General features: G+C 33.5%; 1 protein-coding gene across 1 annotated transcript in view; it reads right to left on the bottom strand.

Annotated features, from left to right (window-relative positions):
• Nucleotides 1-16732, bottom strand: part of LOC139502637 (low-density lipoprotein receptor-related protein 1-like) — a 156540-nt gene that overhangs the window by 66032 nt on the left and 73776 nt on the right. The window contains exons 25-37 of the mRNA XM_071292165.1: nt 15252-15456; nt 14536-14706; nt 13687-13834; nt 12446-12665; nt 9537-9764; nt 8614-8797; nt 7456-7565; nt 6881-7159; nt 5123-5248; nt 3987-4118; nt 3010-3144; nt 1626-1755; nt 275-553 (exon numbers count right to left, since the gene is read on the bottom strand). Coding sequence (XP_071148266.1) covers nt 275-553; nt 1626-1755; nt 3010-3144; nt 3987-4118; nt 5123-5248; nt 6881-7159; nt 7456-7565; nt 8614-8797; nt 9537-9764; nt 12446-12665; nt 13687-13834; nt 14536-14706; nt 15252-15456 — 2347 coding nt within the window. The remainder of the gene's footprint in view (nt 1-274; nt 554-1625; nt 1756-3009; nt 3145-3986; nt 4119-5122; nt 5249-6880; nt 7160-7455; nt 7566-8613; nt 8798-9536; nt 9765-12445; nt 12666-13686; nt 13835-14535; nt 14707-15251; nt 15457-16732) is intronic.

Here is a 16732-nt window from a genome sequence, read left to right as displayed (position 1 = left end):
AGAAAGACCTAAAGTGAAGTGAGGGGTAGTGCAGAATTTTAGTATAAGTTTAAACTCTTAAAAGTTATGGTCATATAAATGTTGAAAATATGCAGCACAGACCTATGTTTTGACCTTTGAACAAAAAAATAGTACATATCAACTTTCCATTCTGGGATATAATTTTTAACGAAACTTCATCGTTATAGTTTTATAGTGGTATAGTTTTAGCTATAAAGGGAGAAAGAGAAATTGCATTGTCTTTATTTACAGAAATGCAACCTACAGTACTTACAGTTGAGCCCAATAAATATGCTCCTGATACACAGTTAATCCAACACAAGAATCTACTTTCGGCAAACTTGAGTTATCCAGTTTGACATCATTGATATTGTATCTGATGATTCTTGTAGTGACAGCATCCCACCAATACAGACAGTTATCATGGTAGTCTATCGTTAAATGTTTGGGTTCCATTTCTGATGTAATCACCAACTCCTTTTGTTGTGAGCCATCCATTCGACCTTGCTTAATTGAATATTTCTGATCAGCATAATTTATCCAGTATATATACCTGAAATTGTTAATAACATTTTTAATAATAATAAATAACCCATTCAAAAAATTTTGTGGAGTTTATGTTAAATTTCTTTTAGTATTGAAAAAAATTGTCAAATGGTGTAAAACAGTGTAAAGTTAATAACAAATGTGTGTTTTGTATATAACTGTTGAGTTAAGCATTTTTCAAATTGTTTTTGATGTTTGTTTTTGTGTTGTACACCACTGTTCCAGGTTAGGGAGACAGTTTGACGCTAGCAAATATTTACAACCCAGACACATTCTGTATGTAACTGACCCAAGTCAGGAGCCTGTAATTTAGTGCTTGTCGTTTGTTGCTGTTTATCATATATGTTTTTCCCTTCAAGTGTTGTACATAAATCAGGGCATTAGTCATTTGTTTTTGTTTTTTTGCAGTGTGTTACATTTGACATCTTGGTGCCTATTATAGCTTGCCTTGTAGTATGGGTTATGTTCATTGTTGAAAGCCATGTGGTGACCTATATTTTTTAACTTCTACATCATTTTGTTTTCTACTGGGGAGTTGGTCTATCAGCAATTACACCACATCTTATTCTTATGGATGTACTTAGGTGAGGTGAGGTGAAAATTAATAAATCAAGAATTTAAAATTGATACTATTAGCCGATAGAGCATGAGTTAAAAATAAAAATAAGCTAAAAATATCCATAGGTCATGGACCTCCTTTTCGAGATATTTGAGATTTAAAATATGGCGGGAAAAGGCTGACTCGGACTTTTACCTATATTTGCATTGGTATCATTTGGGTCTCAAAACAAAAGAAAGAAAATCAACAATCTTCTAAAATTTTGGTAAATGACCTTTCATGAGCTATTAAGTCTTATATGAAAAAAATAAATGGGTGTTATGGGGCAAAATATTTTACCTTGTATTGTATGGAAATACACCAAGGAGTCCGAACATTTGCCACGAGTTCCAAAACCTCACCTAAGTACATCCTTATATAAACTCCATGTTTCTTTTTTCGTTGATCATGTTGTTGGATTGCTGTCAAACTGACATCATGTAATAAAAAAACATTTATAATACAGATTTTTATGACTTACCCATTCACAGGATCAATGACAATCTCCTTTGGATTTTCTCTCTCTCCATGAACAATGACATAACGTAAATTACTGTCTAATTTGACCACTTCTATAACATCATGACCTTCATCGACCCAGTACACATTACCTGTAACAGAAAACATATTATTTATGGTACATTGTACTGATAAAACACAAACTCACAAGAATGTGTCCATAGTACACAGATCCCCATCCACACTATCATTTTCTATGTTCAGTGGACCGTGAAAATGGGGTAAAGTCTCTAATTTGGCATTAAAATTAGAAAGATCATATCATAGTGAACATTGTTCAAAGTTTCAAGTTGATTGGACTTCCACTACTTCATCAAAAACTACCTTGACCAAAAACTTTAACCTGAAGCGGGACAGATGAACAAACGAACAAACAGACAGATGGACAGACGGACGAACTAACGCGCAGACCAGAAAACATAATGCCCATTAATGGGGCATAATAATGGGGCATAAAAAAAAAAATCAAAGTATTTCATTAAACAGGTTTCTTTGAATACTGAGACTTTAAATAACAACAACTAGAAGTTAAAGATAAACTGTTTTAATAAGTGTTTCCTGATGAAACTATAGGGTCTGTAGATCTGGATTCAAAAAAGAAGATGAATTCAATTTCAACTTTTTTAATGTTTGAAAGATTTAATATCAGGTTTATGGTTACGTTTCCTGAACTGTACTGCAAGTACACAAAAGTTTATACCTGCAGATTTTGTTTATCATGATTAACAGTCACAGATACACTTGTTAGTCAATTAAACAATATTTTCTAAAATATTTTGTAGATGTCTTTGGGTTTATAGTCAATCAAATGCCACATCTTTACACTTTCAACAAGAATGTGTCCAAAGTACCCTAATGCCCCATTTGCACTGTCATGTTCTATGTTCAATGGACCGTGTAATTTCAGGTCAAATCTCTAATTTGGCATTAAAATTAGAAACATAATTTTACAGGAAACAGGCATACCTAGTTTCAAGTTGAATGGACTTCAACTTCATCAAAAAGACCTTGACAAAAAACTTAAACCTGAAGCCTAGGTGAGGCATAAAAATACATTACAGCTAATTTCCTAATGCATGTAAAGCAAAACTTTGGTTGGCTTGCTTGCTTTGTTTGTATAATTGTTTATACAAGCTTTGTAAATAAGATTGACATCTTTAAACAATTTATATAGGCAAAGTTTAACCTGTATATATCATATTTGAATTTAATTGGGTGTTATCCTTATGATTGTACAATATAAAAACAAAGCAAGCAAGCTAACTAAAGTCTTGCTCTACATGCTTCAGGAAATAAGCTTTAAACTTTGGAGGCTTTCTGCACATACAAATAATTGTAAATTTTACCTGCAATCCAATCGACAGCAATATCAACAATAGAACCCATGTCATCGTCAACAATTGTTTTACGCTCCATTAAGTCACGTTTGATACGAGATATAGATTGTGTCTTACTGTCCATCCAGTATATATGGTCACCGTCTGCAAGAAAAAAATGAAAAAATATTTTATCATGAATGAAATAAATTTAAATAAAATTGCTGTCAACAATTTCTTTATACCTGTTGGTAAAAGTCATACTTTGTTCATTTTGTATATAAAAGTCACCTTGTTAAACACGTGCTGAGTTAAGTTTGGTTGTGTTACCAGAATGATTTTAATTTTAAATTTGTGTAGCTAAAAAATGCAAAACTCATAAGTGTTGCTTAAAAATGATCTCAAGAAAACAGGCACTTGACCAAAATGCTAATCATTTCTGCAATTTTTCTGTAAAAAAAATCTGGTAAATCCCCATGTATCATCAAAATTGAAGGAATGGTTTTTTTAGGGGAAATGTTGATATTTTCAAACTGGAAATGTTTTAAAAATCAAAGCAATATTTTGAAACGGTTGGCATAATATTGAAGAAACACCCTGCAAGGTGTCATGTTTAAAGGCAATGCAGTTTTACCCAATAATTAATGAAAAGTAACAAAACTATTTCAGAAAGAATTGGTCAATGACTTTTTTGTTACAGTCAATTGCATTGAGTGTGTAGGTAAAGGTAATATCTTTGGTTAGCTTGCTAGCTAGCTAGCTGAACCTTGAAGTCATTATAAGGTAAGGTATACTACCCTCCTTTTAAAGAAGCTTAGTTCTACAGACAGATAGATTGGTTATCTATTGGACTAATCTACTTTCAAAGGGGGGTTGTTTACCTAACCTAATAATGACTTCAAGGTTCAGCTAGCTAGCAAGCTAACCAAAGATATAATCGTTACCCACACACTCAATGCAATTGGCTGTAAGTTTATATTTCACAATGTATTTTCTGTGCGACTTACCAGCATGGAAGTCAATAGCTTTGGCCATAGATATTTTAGAAATGAGTGGTAATGCCTCCGCTGTCTCTTCATCATTAAACTGTATACCATGAATCTCTGTTTCTGTGGCATACATAAGGAAAGACTCAATTCCTGAAATAACAACAGAAGCAATTAATATAAAAAAGATGTGATATGATTGCCAATGACACAATTGTCCACAAGAGACCAAAATGACACAGATATTAACTATAGGTCACTGTACGGCCTTCAAGAATCAAGAAAGTCCTTCAACTGCCTTTAAGAATGTTTTATGCTTATATTTTTATAAATATGAGATTAATTATTGTGATTTTATCAGAATGCAAGATTTTATTATTGCAATATTGAACCAGAGGGAAAATTCCTTTCATGAAAACCTTGCCATAATTGCCGTATTGACTATACTCTATATTTTCTTAATTAGAAGGAAGTTACTTCCCTTACCTGTACAGTTTGTGCCATTAATCAGTCTGAATCTTAATTAGAAGTGAGTTGCTTCCCTTACTTGTACAGTTTGTGCCATTGATCAGTCTGAATCTTAATTAGAAGTGAGTTGCTTCCCTTACTTGTACAGTTTGTGCCATTGATCAGTCTGAATCTTAATTAGAAGTGAGTTACTTCCCTTACCTGTACAGTTTGTGCCATTGATCAGTCTGAATCTTAATTAGAAGTGAGTTGCTTCCCTTACTTGTACAGTTTGTGCCATTGATCAGTCTGAATCTTAATTAGAAGTGAGTTACTTCCCTTACTTGTACAGTTTGTGCCATTGATCAGTCTGAATCTTGATTAGAAGTGAGTTGCTTCCCTTACCTGTACAATATGTGTCATTGATCAGTCAGTGTCTTAATTAGAATTGAGTTGCTTCCCTTACCTGTACAGTTTGTGCCATTGATCAGTCTGAATCTTAATTAGAAGTGAGTTACTTCCCTTACTTGTACAGCTTGTGCCATTGATAAGTCTGAATCTTAATTAGAAGTGAGTTGCTTCCCTTACCTGTACAGTTTGTGTCATTGATCAGTCAGTGTCTTAATTAGAAGTGAGTTGCTTCCCTTACCTGTACAATATGTGTCATTGATCAGTCAGTGTCTTAATTAGAAGTGAGTTGCTTCCCTTACCTGTACAGTTTGTGCCATTTATCAGTCTGAATCCAGCAGTACATTTACAAACATGGCTGCCAGGTCCTGTTGGTAAACACAGTTGTGAACAGCCTCCATTATTATTTGTACAATTGTTTATTCCATCTAGAAAACAAATACATCAACATTTTTTAATTAAGAAGGGAGCCTCATTCTATTTTTATAAAAAAATTAAACTTCTCAATGATCAAAATTAGTGTTTGTCAAACTGCAATATATCCAATGAAATATAACGTGTGGTTCAAATTTTTAGAAATTTTTATATTTTCATCAAAGGTCCAAAATTAATATTTTGTCAAAATTTTATAACAAGAGTGCACACGCTGAAATGTCTCGCCTTCTATACTAATCATTGATATTATGTTGATAGTCCTAAGTATAAAGTTAAGCTTTATAACAACTGTCACATAAACCTAACATTAACCAAGATAACTAAACAAAGACCAATGAACCTTGAAAATGAGGTCAAGGTCATATGAACCATGCCAGGCAGACATGTACAGCTAACAATGCTTCTATACAACATATATAGTTGACCTATTACTTATAGTTTAAGAAAAATAGACCAAAACACAAAAACTCAACACTGTGCAATGAACCGTGAAAATGAGGTCACGGTCAAATAAAACCTGTGCGACTGACATAAAGATCATAAAATATTTCCATACACCAAACATAGTTGACCTATAGCATAGAGTATTAGATAAAAAGACCAAAACTCAAAAACTTAACATTGACCACTGAACCATGAAAATGAGGTCAAGGTCACATAACATCTGCCCGCTAGACATGTACACCTTACAATCATTCCATACAACAAATATAGTAGACCTATTGCATATAGTATGAGAAAAACAGACCAAAACACAAAAATTTAACTATAACCACTGAACCATGAAAATGAGGTCAAGGTCAGATGACACCTGCATGTTGGACATGTACACCTTACAGTCCTTCCATACACCGAATTTACTAGCCCTATTGCTTATAGTATCTGAGATATGGACTTGACCACCAAAACTTAACCTTGTTCACTGATCCATGAAATGAGGTCGAGGTCAAGTGAAAACTGTCTGACAGACATGAGGACCTTGCAAGGTATGCACATATGAAATATAGTTATCCTATTACTTATAATAAGAGAGAATTCAACATTACAAACAATTTGAACTTTTTTTTCAAGTGGTCACTGAACCATGAAAATGAGGTAAAGGACATTGGACATGTGACTGACAGAAACTTCGTAACATGAGGCATCTATATACAAAGTATGAAGCATCCAGGTCTTCCACCTTCTAAAATATAAAGCTTTTAAGAAGTTAGCTAACACCGCCGCCGCCGCCGCCGGATCACTATCCCTATGTCGAGCTTTCTGCAACAAAAGTTGCAGGCTCGACAAAAATTAAACATGACAAATTTAATTAGGCAAGGAGTATGTTGCAAATCTACAAAAGTTTAATTTGATACCAATTATTTAGTTTCGCCTTAAAATCTTTTGAATTTTTTTTCCAATTTGGCAATTACCTCATAAATGTATTTGCTTTTGGTATGTAGCTGCAAATTGTCTCTGAATGACCTTAGATCTGTCTCTCAATAACCTTCTAACATCAAGCAACAATCACTTTTCAATTATGATGTCAATTTTTCAGTTTTTAAAACTTGTGTGAATTTAATTAATAGTGGACAAATTTGCATACAAGTGTAAATAAGTCTATTTCCCCACCCTCAATAATTTACCTTTTCTCATATCCATGTCATACACCTGCATTGCTTCTATTTCCGGAGTTTTGTCTCGTAACAATAGATAATTGTCCCCTGTTGTTGTCATGGATATAATTTCATCATCGTTAGCAACATATAATCTTCCATCTGCTGTCAAGGTCAAGGCTAATGGTTTGGTTATTTTGGTGTTATTTATCACACGACATGCCATGCCATCTGTATCACAAGTCATGATAGAGTTGTTACCCCTGTTTACCCAATAGAGTCGTTTTGTCTTTACGTCTAACTTTAAACCTGCAAATATATAAATTACAATTACATTTTAAAGTCTGATATGGTTTTTCAAATACATTCTTTGTACCTAGAACATTTATTTTATTTGAACATGTTGAAAGAAAGTTGTTGAAACCAATATCCATCTGTTTCGCTTGTTCTAATAGATTTGCACCTTTAAAAGAGTTTAACCCTGACACTTTCTGAATTTGCCATCAGAATCCAACTTAACTTAAGCTTTAACTTAACTCTCCTGGCCTGAAGATTTAAAATTTTATCCTGAAAACAGAATAAACTATTTATAAATATAAACTTACTTGCTGGCATTTGGAGGTTGTTTATGATAGTTGTAACATCACTACCATCCATCTTGGATCTATAAATAGCATGGTTTGTTTTATTTCCAACATCTGACCAGAACATTAATCTGAAATGAAGAGGAAAAACAAATAAACAAAAATTTGTAAGGCCCTCTCTTGCCTATGATTGCTGTGGTCAGCGTAAAACTAAGGTCATTTAAACACAGGGTAAACAAGAATGTGTCCATAGTACACGGATGCCCCACTCGCATTATCATTTTCTATGTTCAGTAGACCGTGAAATTGGGGTCAAAACTCTAATTTCATAGGGAACATGTGTACTAAGTTTGAAGTTGATTGGACTTCAACTTCATCAAAAACTACCTTGACCAAAAACTTTAACCTGAAACTTGCACTATTATTTTCTATGTTCAGTGGACCGGGAAATTGGGGTCAAAGTCTAATTTGGCAATTAAATTAGAAAGATCATATCATAGGGAACATATGTAGTAAGTTTGAAGTTGATTGGACTTCAACTTCATCAAAAACTAATGTGACCAAAAACTTTAACCTGAACGAACGGACGGACAGACGGAAGGACGGACGGACGAACGGAGGCACAGACCAGAAAACATAATGCCCCTATACTATCGTAGGTGGGGCATCAAAAATAAAATCAAACTTTGTTCATCAGATGCTATCAGATGCTATATCTACATCTTCATGAAGCTATATTTGAATGTGTGTATCATACTTACAAAACATGAGCATCCCAAAAATCATCTTCAAAGCAAAAAGTGGAAACGGAGTGATATCAACTACTTGTGGTAGAAGCGTGGGCTTAAGATCTATATTTAAATCTGACTGCTCTCATACAAAGGTGTAATTACAGCCTATTGCATTGAGTGTGTAGGCAAAGGTTATATCTTTGGTTAGCTTGCTTGCTAGCTAAACAATGAAGTCATTATTAGGTAAGGTATACTACCCTTCTGTCAAAGTAGCCTAGTCCTACAGACAGATAGATTGGTTATCTGTCATACTAGTCTACCATTTAAGGAGGATAGGTTACCTAACCTAATAATGACTTCAAGGTTCAGCTAACAAGGAGGCTAACCAAAGATATTACCTTTGCTTACACACTGAATGCAATCAGCTGTAATTTTCAGTTTAACCTACCCTTGGCTTGGAAATACTACTAATGAGTTAGGTTTGGTAAGACCAGTCAGCACAACACCAGCACGATAAGCTCCATCTAGCTTGGCAACAGAAATGCTTGCCTTGTTGCCACCATAGGCAAAGGATGAAAAGTACATGTTCCCTGACATCCAATCAATTGCAAATCCTTCTGGGTTGGAAATACCTGAAGTTAAAAAAAAGTTATACATTATTTATACTGTGAGATCTTGGAGGAGTTATTTTTGTTTTCCTCATGATCTGCCCATCTCTGTTAACCTTTCAGTAAAATAATGAATTGTGGATGTTTGTTTTTTTATTTCAATTGATGGACAAGATCACAAAATGAGGCTGTTGAAGGATATTTTTTTTTAACTTCCGCACCGCATCAACTAGTCTGAAGCCTTGATGCATATATGTGAGACAAGTTTAATAATTTCATACTGAAATCTTTCAAACTAATGATTTATGAACAGAAAAGGATTTTTTGGGGCAGATTAATTTCTGCATACAATTCCAAAGCACCTGAGATTACCCTAGATTTTTGGATGGTACTTGTGTTGCTCAGACTTTACTATGACGTGTTTTGTATACAGTGCCTTGTCAACTTCATTTTTGTCTTGTGACATTGAATGTCCCTTTAGTGTCTTTTCTTTGTTTTAAATTTTAGAGTTTCATTGAAAAAGGAATACGAAATATTTCTGAGTTATTATTTTGGCTGATACAAAATTTTCATCAATACCTTTGCATGAACACTTTTAAATTGGCGAGATTTATTTTGGCCATTTTGAGCTATCCGCGAATATCTACACTCAGCATACTAACCCACTATATGGTATCTTCTGCTTTTTAACATCTCTGCCCTTTGTAAACAATCAAGTATTCATGCTGCATTGAACATTACTAATAATTCAATTTAAAATTACCTGAATCAATAATAGTCTCCACATTAGAACCATCATTCATCGCACTGTTGATGACATTTAAATTTCTGTCCGCCCAATAAAGTTTTCCCTCCTTAGCATCGTAATCCACAGCTGTAGGCCGATCCACATGTGGAACAGTAATTGTAGGTATGACGCTGAAGTTAGCGTTAGCCAGATCCACACCACGAATAATACTACTTCTTACAAACAGTAAGAACTTGTTATCAGCTGTCAAAAAAAAGACTTATCATTAAAATTGTATACTATAAAAAAATTACATTAGATATGTGTTCCATTATAATACGTTATTCTGATTGGCTACACTGCAGTCTCGCGTTATTCCTTAATCAACTTCATTACACAATCAAATTTATCATTCATGAAGACATGAGGTCCCACAATAAAGTGCACAGGTAAATTAAATAAACTAGAGGCTCTAAAGAGCCTGTGTCGCTCACCTTGGTCTATGTGACTATTAAACAAAGGAAGCAGATGGATTCATGACAAAATTGTATTTTGGTGATGGTGATGTGTTTGTACATCTTACTTTACTGAACATCCTTGCAGCTTACAATTATCTCTATCTATAATGAAGTTGGCCCAGTAGTTTCAGTGGAAAATGTTAGTAAAAATTTACAAATTTTATAAAAATTGTTGAAAATTGACTATAAAGGACAATAACTCCTTAGGGGGTCAATTGACCATTTCGGTTATGTTGACTTATTTGTAAATCTTACTTTGCTGAACATTATTGCTGTTTACAGTTTATTTCTATCTATAATAATTTTCAAGATAATAACCAAAAACAGTAAAATTTCCTTAAAATTACCAATTCAGGGGCAGGAACCCAACAACGGGTTGTCCGATTTATCTGAAAATTTCAGGGCAGATAGATCTTGACCTGATAAACAATTTATCCCCCTGTCAGATTTGCTCTAAAGGCTTTGGTTTTTGAGTTATAAGCCAAAAACTGCATTTTACCCCTATCTTCTATTTTTAGCCATGGCGGCCATCTTGGTTGGATGGCCAGGTCATCGGACACATTTTTTAAACTAGATACCCAAAAGATGATTGTGGATAAGTTTGGATTAATTTGGCCCAGTAGTTTCAGAGGAGAAGATTTTTGTAAAAGATTACTAAGATTTACGAAAAATGGTTAAAAATTGACTATAAAGGGCAATAACTCCTATATGGGTCAACTGACCATTTCGGTCATGTTGACTTATTTGTAAATCTTACTTTGCTGAACATTATTGCTGTTTACAGTTTATTTCTATCTTTAATAATTTTCAAGATAATAACCAAAAACAGTAAAATTTCCTTAAAATTACCAATTCAGGGGCAGCAACCCAACAACAGGTTGTCAGATTCATCTGAAAATTTCAGGGTAGATAGATCTTGACCTCATAAACAATTTTCTAATCGTCAGATTTGCTCTTAATGCTTTGGTTTTTAAGTTATAAGCCAAAAACTGCATTTTACCCCTATGTTCTATTTTTAGCCATGGCGGCCATCTTGGTTGGTTGGCCGGGTCCCTGGACACATTTTTTAAACAAGATACCCCAAAGATAATTGTGGCCAAGTTTGGATAAATTTGGCCCAGTGGTTTCAGAGGAGAAAATTTTTGTAAAAGATTACTAAGATTTACGAAAAATGGTTAAAAATTGACTATAAAGGGCAATAACTCCTATATGGGTCAACTGACCATTTCGGTCATGTTGACTTATTTGTAGATCTTACTTTGCTGAACATTATTGCTGTTTAAAGTTTATCTCTATCTATAATAATATTCAAGATAATAACCATATAACGGCAAAATTTCCTTAAAATTGCCAATTCAGGGGCAGCAACCCAACAACCAGTTGTCCGATACGTCTGAAAATTTTAGGGCAGATAGATCTTGACTTAATAAACAATTTAACCCCGTCAGATTTGCTCTAAATGCTTCGGTTTCAGAGTTATAAGCCAAAAAACTGCATTTGACCCCTATGTTCTATTTTTAGCCATGGCGGCCATCTTGGTTGGTTGGCCGGGTAACCGAACACATTTTTTAAACTAGATACCCCAATGATGATTGTGGCCAAGTTTGGTTAAATTTGGCCCAGTAGTTCAGAGGAGAAGATTTTTGTAAAAGTTAACGACGACGGACGACGGACGACGGACGACGCCGGACGCCGGACGCCAAGTGATGAGAAAAGCTCACTTGGCCCTTCGGGCCAGGTGAGCTAAAAATGATAAAAATCCTATTTTCTAGCTGAAAAATGTTATTATATATATTGAATCCTTCTTTTTGTAACTTCATAGGATTGTAAAAGCGTTGACCGTGCTTCTGCGTTTCATACAAAATGTACTTCGGTCAAAGCTTTTACCCCCAAAGAAGCATTATATTCTTAAATGTTTTATTTTGTGCAGAGTTTAAAGGACAATGTTCACTTTAAGCCAAATATGGCCTTGAGTTTCAACTTTATCACAAAATTCAAAATTCTCGTTTTTCGGTTCTTAAATGGATCTATTTCAAAAGCCTACCTTCTTTATTAAATGACCATCTTCGTGGCTTCAGAATCAGGACATTTTATATATACATATATAATTAAAACATGATGATTTTGTGCATTTTTGGGCTAAAAACTGTCAAGACTTATTGAAAATTTAACCAATACTGATGTTACAACACAAATACTGCATACTCAAGGGGTCCATACTTCGTCTTTTTTTATGTGATGTGCCATAATTATGTTATTTTGTATAAATAGTGATGCTGGCAAAAACCCAACAAATGGAATTCCTTATGACAGTTAAAAGAAAATCTAAATTAATAGAAAATTTGTGAAAATTACCATTTCTATCATCCAATCAAAATACAGGATTATAACATTAGGTGGAATTACAAAATTAATACTCTGTATTACCTATACATGACTTGCCATCGCTGCTCAGTTTTTTCAGATGAGGGCAGAGACATTTGGCAACCTGATTGTAGCCAATCAAACATAGATGAGAGCAGTTGCCATTATTTTCACATGGATTTGGCATCGAGGGCTGCCGCAAGGGATGGTAGACTTGAAGGTCAAAAGGTTGTGTCATGGTTTGTTGAATGGTCGTCACATTTGATCCATTGAATTTGTTAGCCTGAAAGATATACATGATTTTTACATTAAATTCTCTAATGTTGTGCTGTTACACAACTGTCCCAGTTTAGGGAGAGAAGAGCATTTGTACCCATCTTTTTTCATTATCTATTTACTTTTCTCTAACAAGGGGCATATAGTTTAAAAGTTGCTGTTCCTCTATAGTTGAATGAAGTCTGTCAAACATTGTTTTTCTTTATTGTATGAATTCACTTTTTTTCTCCCCTGCGACATTGAAATTAACCATGCAGTACAGCTTTTGTTCACTATTGAAGGCATAAGATTGACCTACATGTATTACTGTTGACAGTTGACTGTTTACCTATTTTAGGAATGCTCAAAGCCGAATAAATAAAAGCCAAGAATGCAAAATACCCAAAAACAGTTGAAGACCTATATGACCAGAAAGGACCTAAAATATAGACAAATTTATCTACAGCAAGTTTACAACACTTCTGCTTTCATTCATCATTCATACGTACATTCAGAAAATATTGTGAGGAATCTATAATGTGAATTATGTGACTGGGTGAGTATCAAGATAATAAGATCTTGCATTCTACTATCTTATACAGATAACTGTATACAGATTTTCCGGATAATGTAACAATCAATCAACCATTTTTAATTTTTTAACCATGTACAAATTTCTGAATGTACAGTATTCAAAATGAGTCCATATTATTCAAAATTGGCCTCAGTTTTCAATTATGGTGATACAACACACTACAGGGAGATAACTCTGTAAAAATCAGCTGAATGTTTTAATCAAGTTCTATTGTTAATAAAATACTAAGCTTCTCAATTATCAAAATTAGTGTTTGTCAAACTGCTATATTTATAATATCCAATGAATTTTTTCTGATAAAGTCAGTGGTTCAATTTTTGAAAATTTTTATATTCTTGTCAAAAGGTCAAAGTAATAATTGTCAAAATTTATAAAAATTAAACAACGCAAATAACTTTTTGTCAAAATATATGGTACCACCTTACCTTGGAAAAAATATGCAATAATAACATACCCTCATAAGTGAGTTAGTTCCCCAGTCTGTCCAATACACATAATTCCCAAACAGTGTCAATGCAAACGGATGTCTCATTCCCTCGTGGTGTTTTAATATCAATCTGTGGTCGGTACCATTATAATCTATTGTATGGATGGAGTCAGACCTAAACAAATATAAACAGTACATGATTTATTCCTTGGTATTTTAGTTCTGATAAACAAAAAAGTCAACAGTCAATGAAGTTTTCTCTATTTTGTCATGCATATAAGTACAAATATGTGGATGAAGTTTTCAGCCCTTAAACTCTATTTTGTCATGCATATAAGTACAAATATGTGGATAAAGTTTTCAGCCCTTAAAATCTATTTTGTCATGCATATAAGTACAAATATGTGGATGAAGTTTTCAGCCCTTAAACTCTATTTTGTCATGCATATAAGTACAAATATGTGGATGAAGTTTTCAGCCCTTAAACTCTATTTTGTCATGCATATAAGTACAAATATGTGGATAAAGTTTTCAGCCCTTAAACTCTATTTTGTCATGCATATAAGTAAAAATATGTGGAAAATTGTTTGTGCAAAAAGCTTGTTTTTTAACAGAGATTCTAGATAACAAAAACTATCATTACTAAAATATACTGTAAAATAACTCATTTTGGTGAGCAATTTATTTTGCACCTTATGGGAGTAGAAAAATATAGAAAAAATAAATCGTTGTGAACACGTAAAACTTAGATTACATCAAATAAGTTTGAGAATTACGAAATTAAATCCCTACAAAAGGGGCTAGAAAAGGCTAAATGTGAAAAATAAAGTATCCCCGAAAATAATTTGGTTTACTCATTACTATGATACATCTTACCTAGCATCTATCCAGTATAATCTCTTGAAGTCGTAATCAATGGCAAGACCGTTTGGCCATCCCCCTCCTGTAATACCAGAGATATTGAAAATAGTTCTTCTATTCTCTCCCGCCATGGAACAAGTCTCTATCCTTGGGAATTTGGCATCCCAATCTGTCCAAAATAATGACCTGAAAAAGTAAAAATTTATTTTTTGGGTAGATAGGTTGCCGCTCTATCCTCCAAAAGAAAGTAAAAAAATTTGATTTTTGTGTGGATAGGTTGTGGTCTTGATAAAAATATGTCACATGTTTACTATTTATTCATAAACACACTTATTTTGTCAAAAACTGCAAAAAATATGATGCCAATCAAGAAGCTTATTATGACATTCTAGCTTACAGTCATGCACAATAGCCATGAAATAAACAATATAAAAAAAGAAGATGTGGTATGATTGCCAATGAGACAACTATCCACAAAAGACAAAAATGACACAGACATTAACAACTATAGGTCAACGTACAGCCTTCAACAATGGGCAAAGCCCATACCACATAGTCAGCTATAAAAGGCCCCGATAAGATGTCCATTTCAGTATGTCCATTTCAGTTTATTGTTGACACACAAACACGGACATTGTAAATATCAATCATCTTCTACTAAGGCCAATACTATATATCTTCTTATTTTTATAATGACTTCTGTTGAGTCTAATGAGTAAAAAAATACTTACCCAACTCTTGGGTCCAATACAATAGCCCTGGGACTAATCATATTTCCTGCGATTAGAGTAGTTCTGTTAGATCCATCAAGTTTTGCTACTTCTATTTGGTCCAAGTTACTCTCTACCCAGTAGATATTCTTTCCAATCCAGTCTACAGCTAGACCCTCTGTTGTAGCTAGACCAACATCAATGATTGGTTTGATCTGTGTAAAACCTTAAAAAAGAAGAATAGGTAATAACTACTAAATTCTGAATGTGTACATGTATCAAGTTATTCTGTTTAGTAATATCTGAGAAGAGTGTGTCCTGAGTATATTTGAGAAACAAAGTCATTGCAATTCAGTGATATTGTTTGCCTTAAATTAGTGGAGAATAAAGGCTTTTTCCCCTGGAGAAGAATCCCAATTTGAAAAAAAAAATGGCTTAAAATTATTCCCAAAAGACAACTCCTTTCCCAAATAGTACAGTCTCAGTAGTAATTGTGCATGAATACAAACTGAAAGACACTCATTTATACATTTTTCATTCCTAAAATGACTGTCACTGACTGTATGTGAAGATTTGAGGGTCTACAAAATGGTGTATTTATGTATCATCACTGACAAAATGGGGTCTTATTTCAAAGCAGAGTTTGACTCTTGAAAGGGGGTCTGTAAATTGAAGTTTCAGTCTAATTCATGGTTTATTCTAAATTTCCCAATTTGATGAAAATTGCGCATATTTTCCCAGTAAAAAAGGGTAGAGGTAGTTTTGAAAAAAGCCAACAATATCACTGCAATAAAGCAACCTAGAATGGGGTATAAAAATAAAGTCAAAATCTAAACAAAACTCTAGATTGAGGTGACAAATTGTATTGTTCAAATGGAATGTTGCAAATAAGTGAAACCATTTGGTCATTGAGGCCTTGTCCCATTAGTTGACTAAGTAAAACAAGGACAATGCATGCACTGCTTTATACTGTGTATTCATTTAAATCCATGTATATCAATTCTCATTGATTAAGGAAAATATGCACTGTGAATATTTTATTTCTTGGTTTTGTTATTGTGAATACACTGTAATAATTTTCCTTATCAAATAAAACAATTTCTCTAATTCTTTGGCAATTTTAACCCTTTCTGGACCATTTGTTTAAAAAAAGATTTTATGAACATGTCATTGCCGTTGATCTCAACAGATGATTGGCTTTTCAAATTAAAAGGTAATAACCTTTAACAGCTCTCTGTATGAATCAAAATGTGCTCCAGGTGTAAAAGAAATCAACATCTTTGCATTTGTATGCATAAAATTTTGGAATGTGGAAGTCACTCAAAGATGATTTTTAGTTATCACAAATCAATTTTTTTTTATGATAATTAGAGAAACAGATTCTCACATCATTCATTACCTATAGATTATCAGATTTATCCAATCTCCATCGATAAACTATCAAATTCTCAGGCTTAAAAATTTGATAATCTATGTATCGAGATTGAATAAATCAGATAATC

Source organism: Mytilus edulis, chromosome 14 (genome assembly GCF_963676685.1).
Source record: "Mytilus edulis chromosome 14, xbMytEdul2.2, whole genome shotgun sequence".
Taxonomy (NCBI): Eukaryota; Metazoa; Mollusca; class Bivalvia; order Mytilida; family Mytilidae; genus Mytilus; species Mytilus edulis.
The sequence above is the reverse complement of the archived record's forward strand: the minus strand, read 5'-3'. Positions and strand labels throughout refer to the sequence as shown.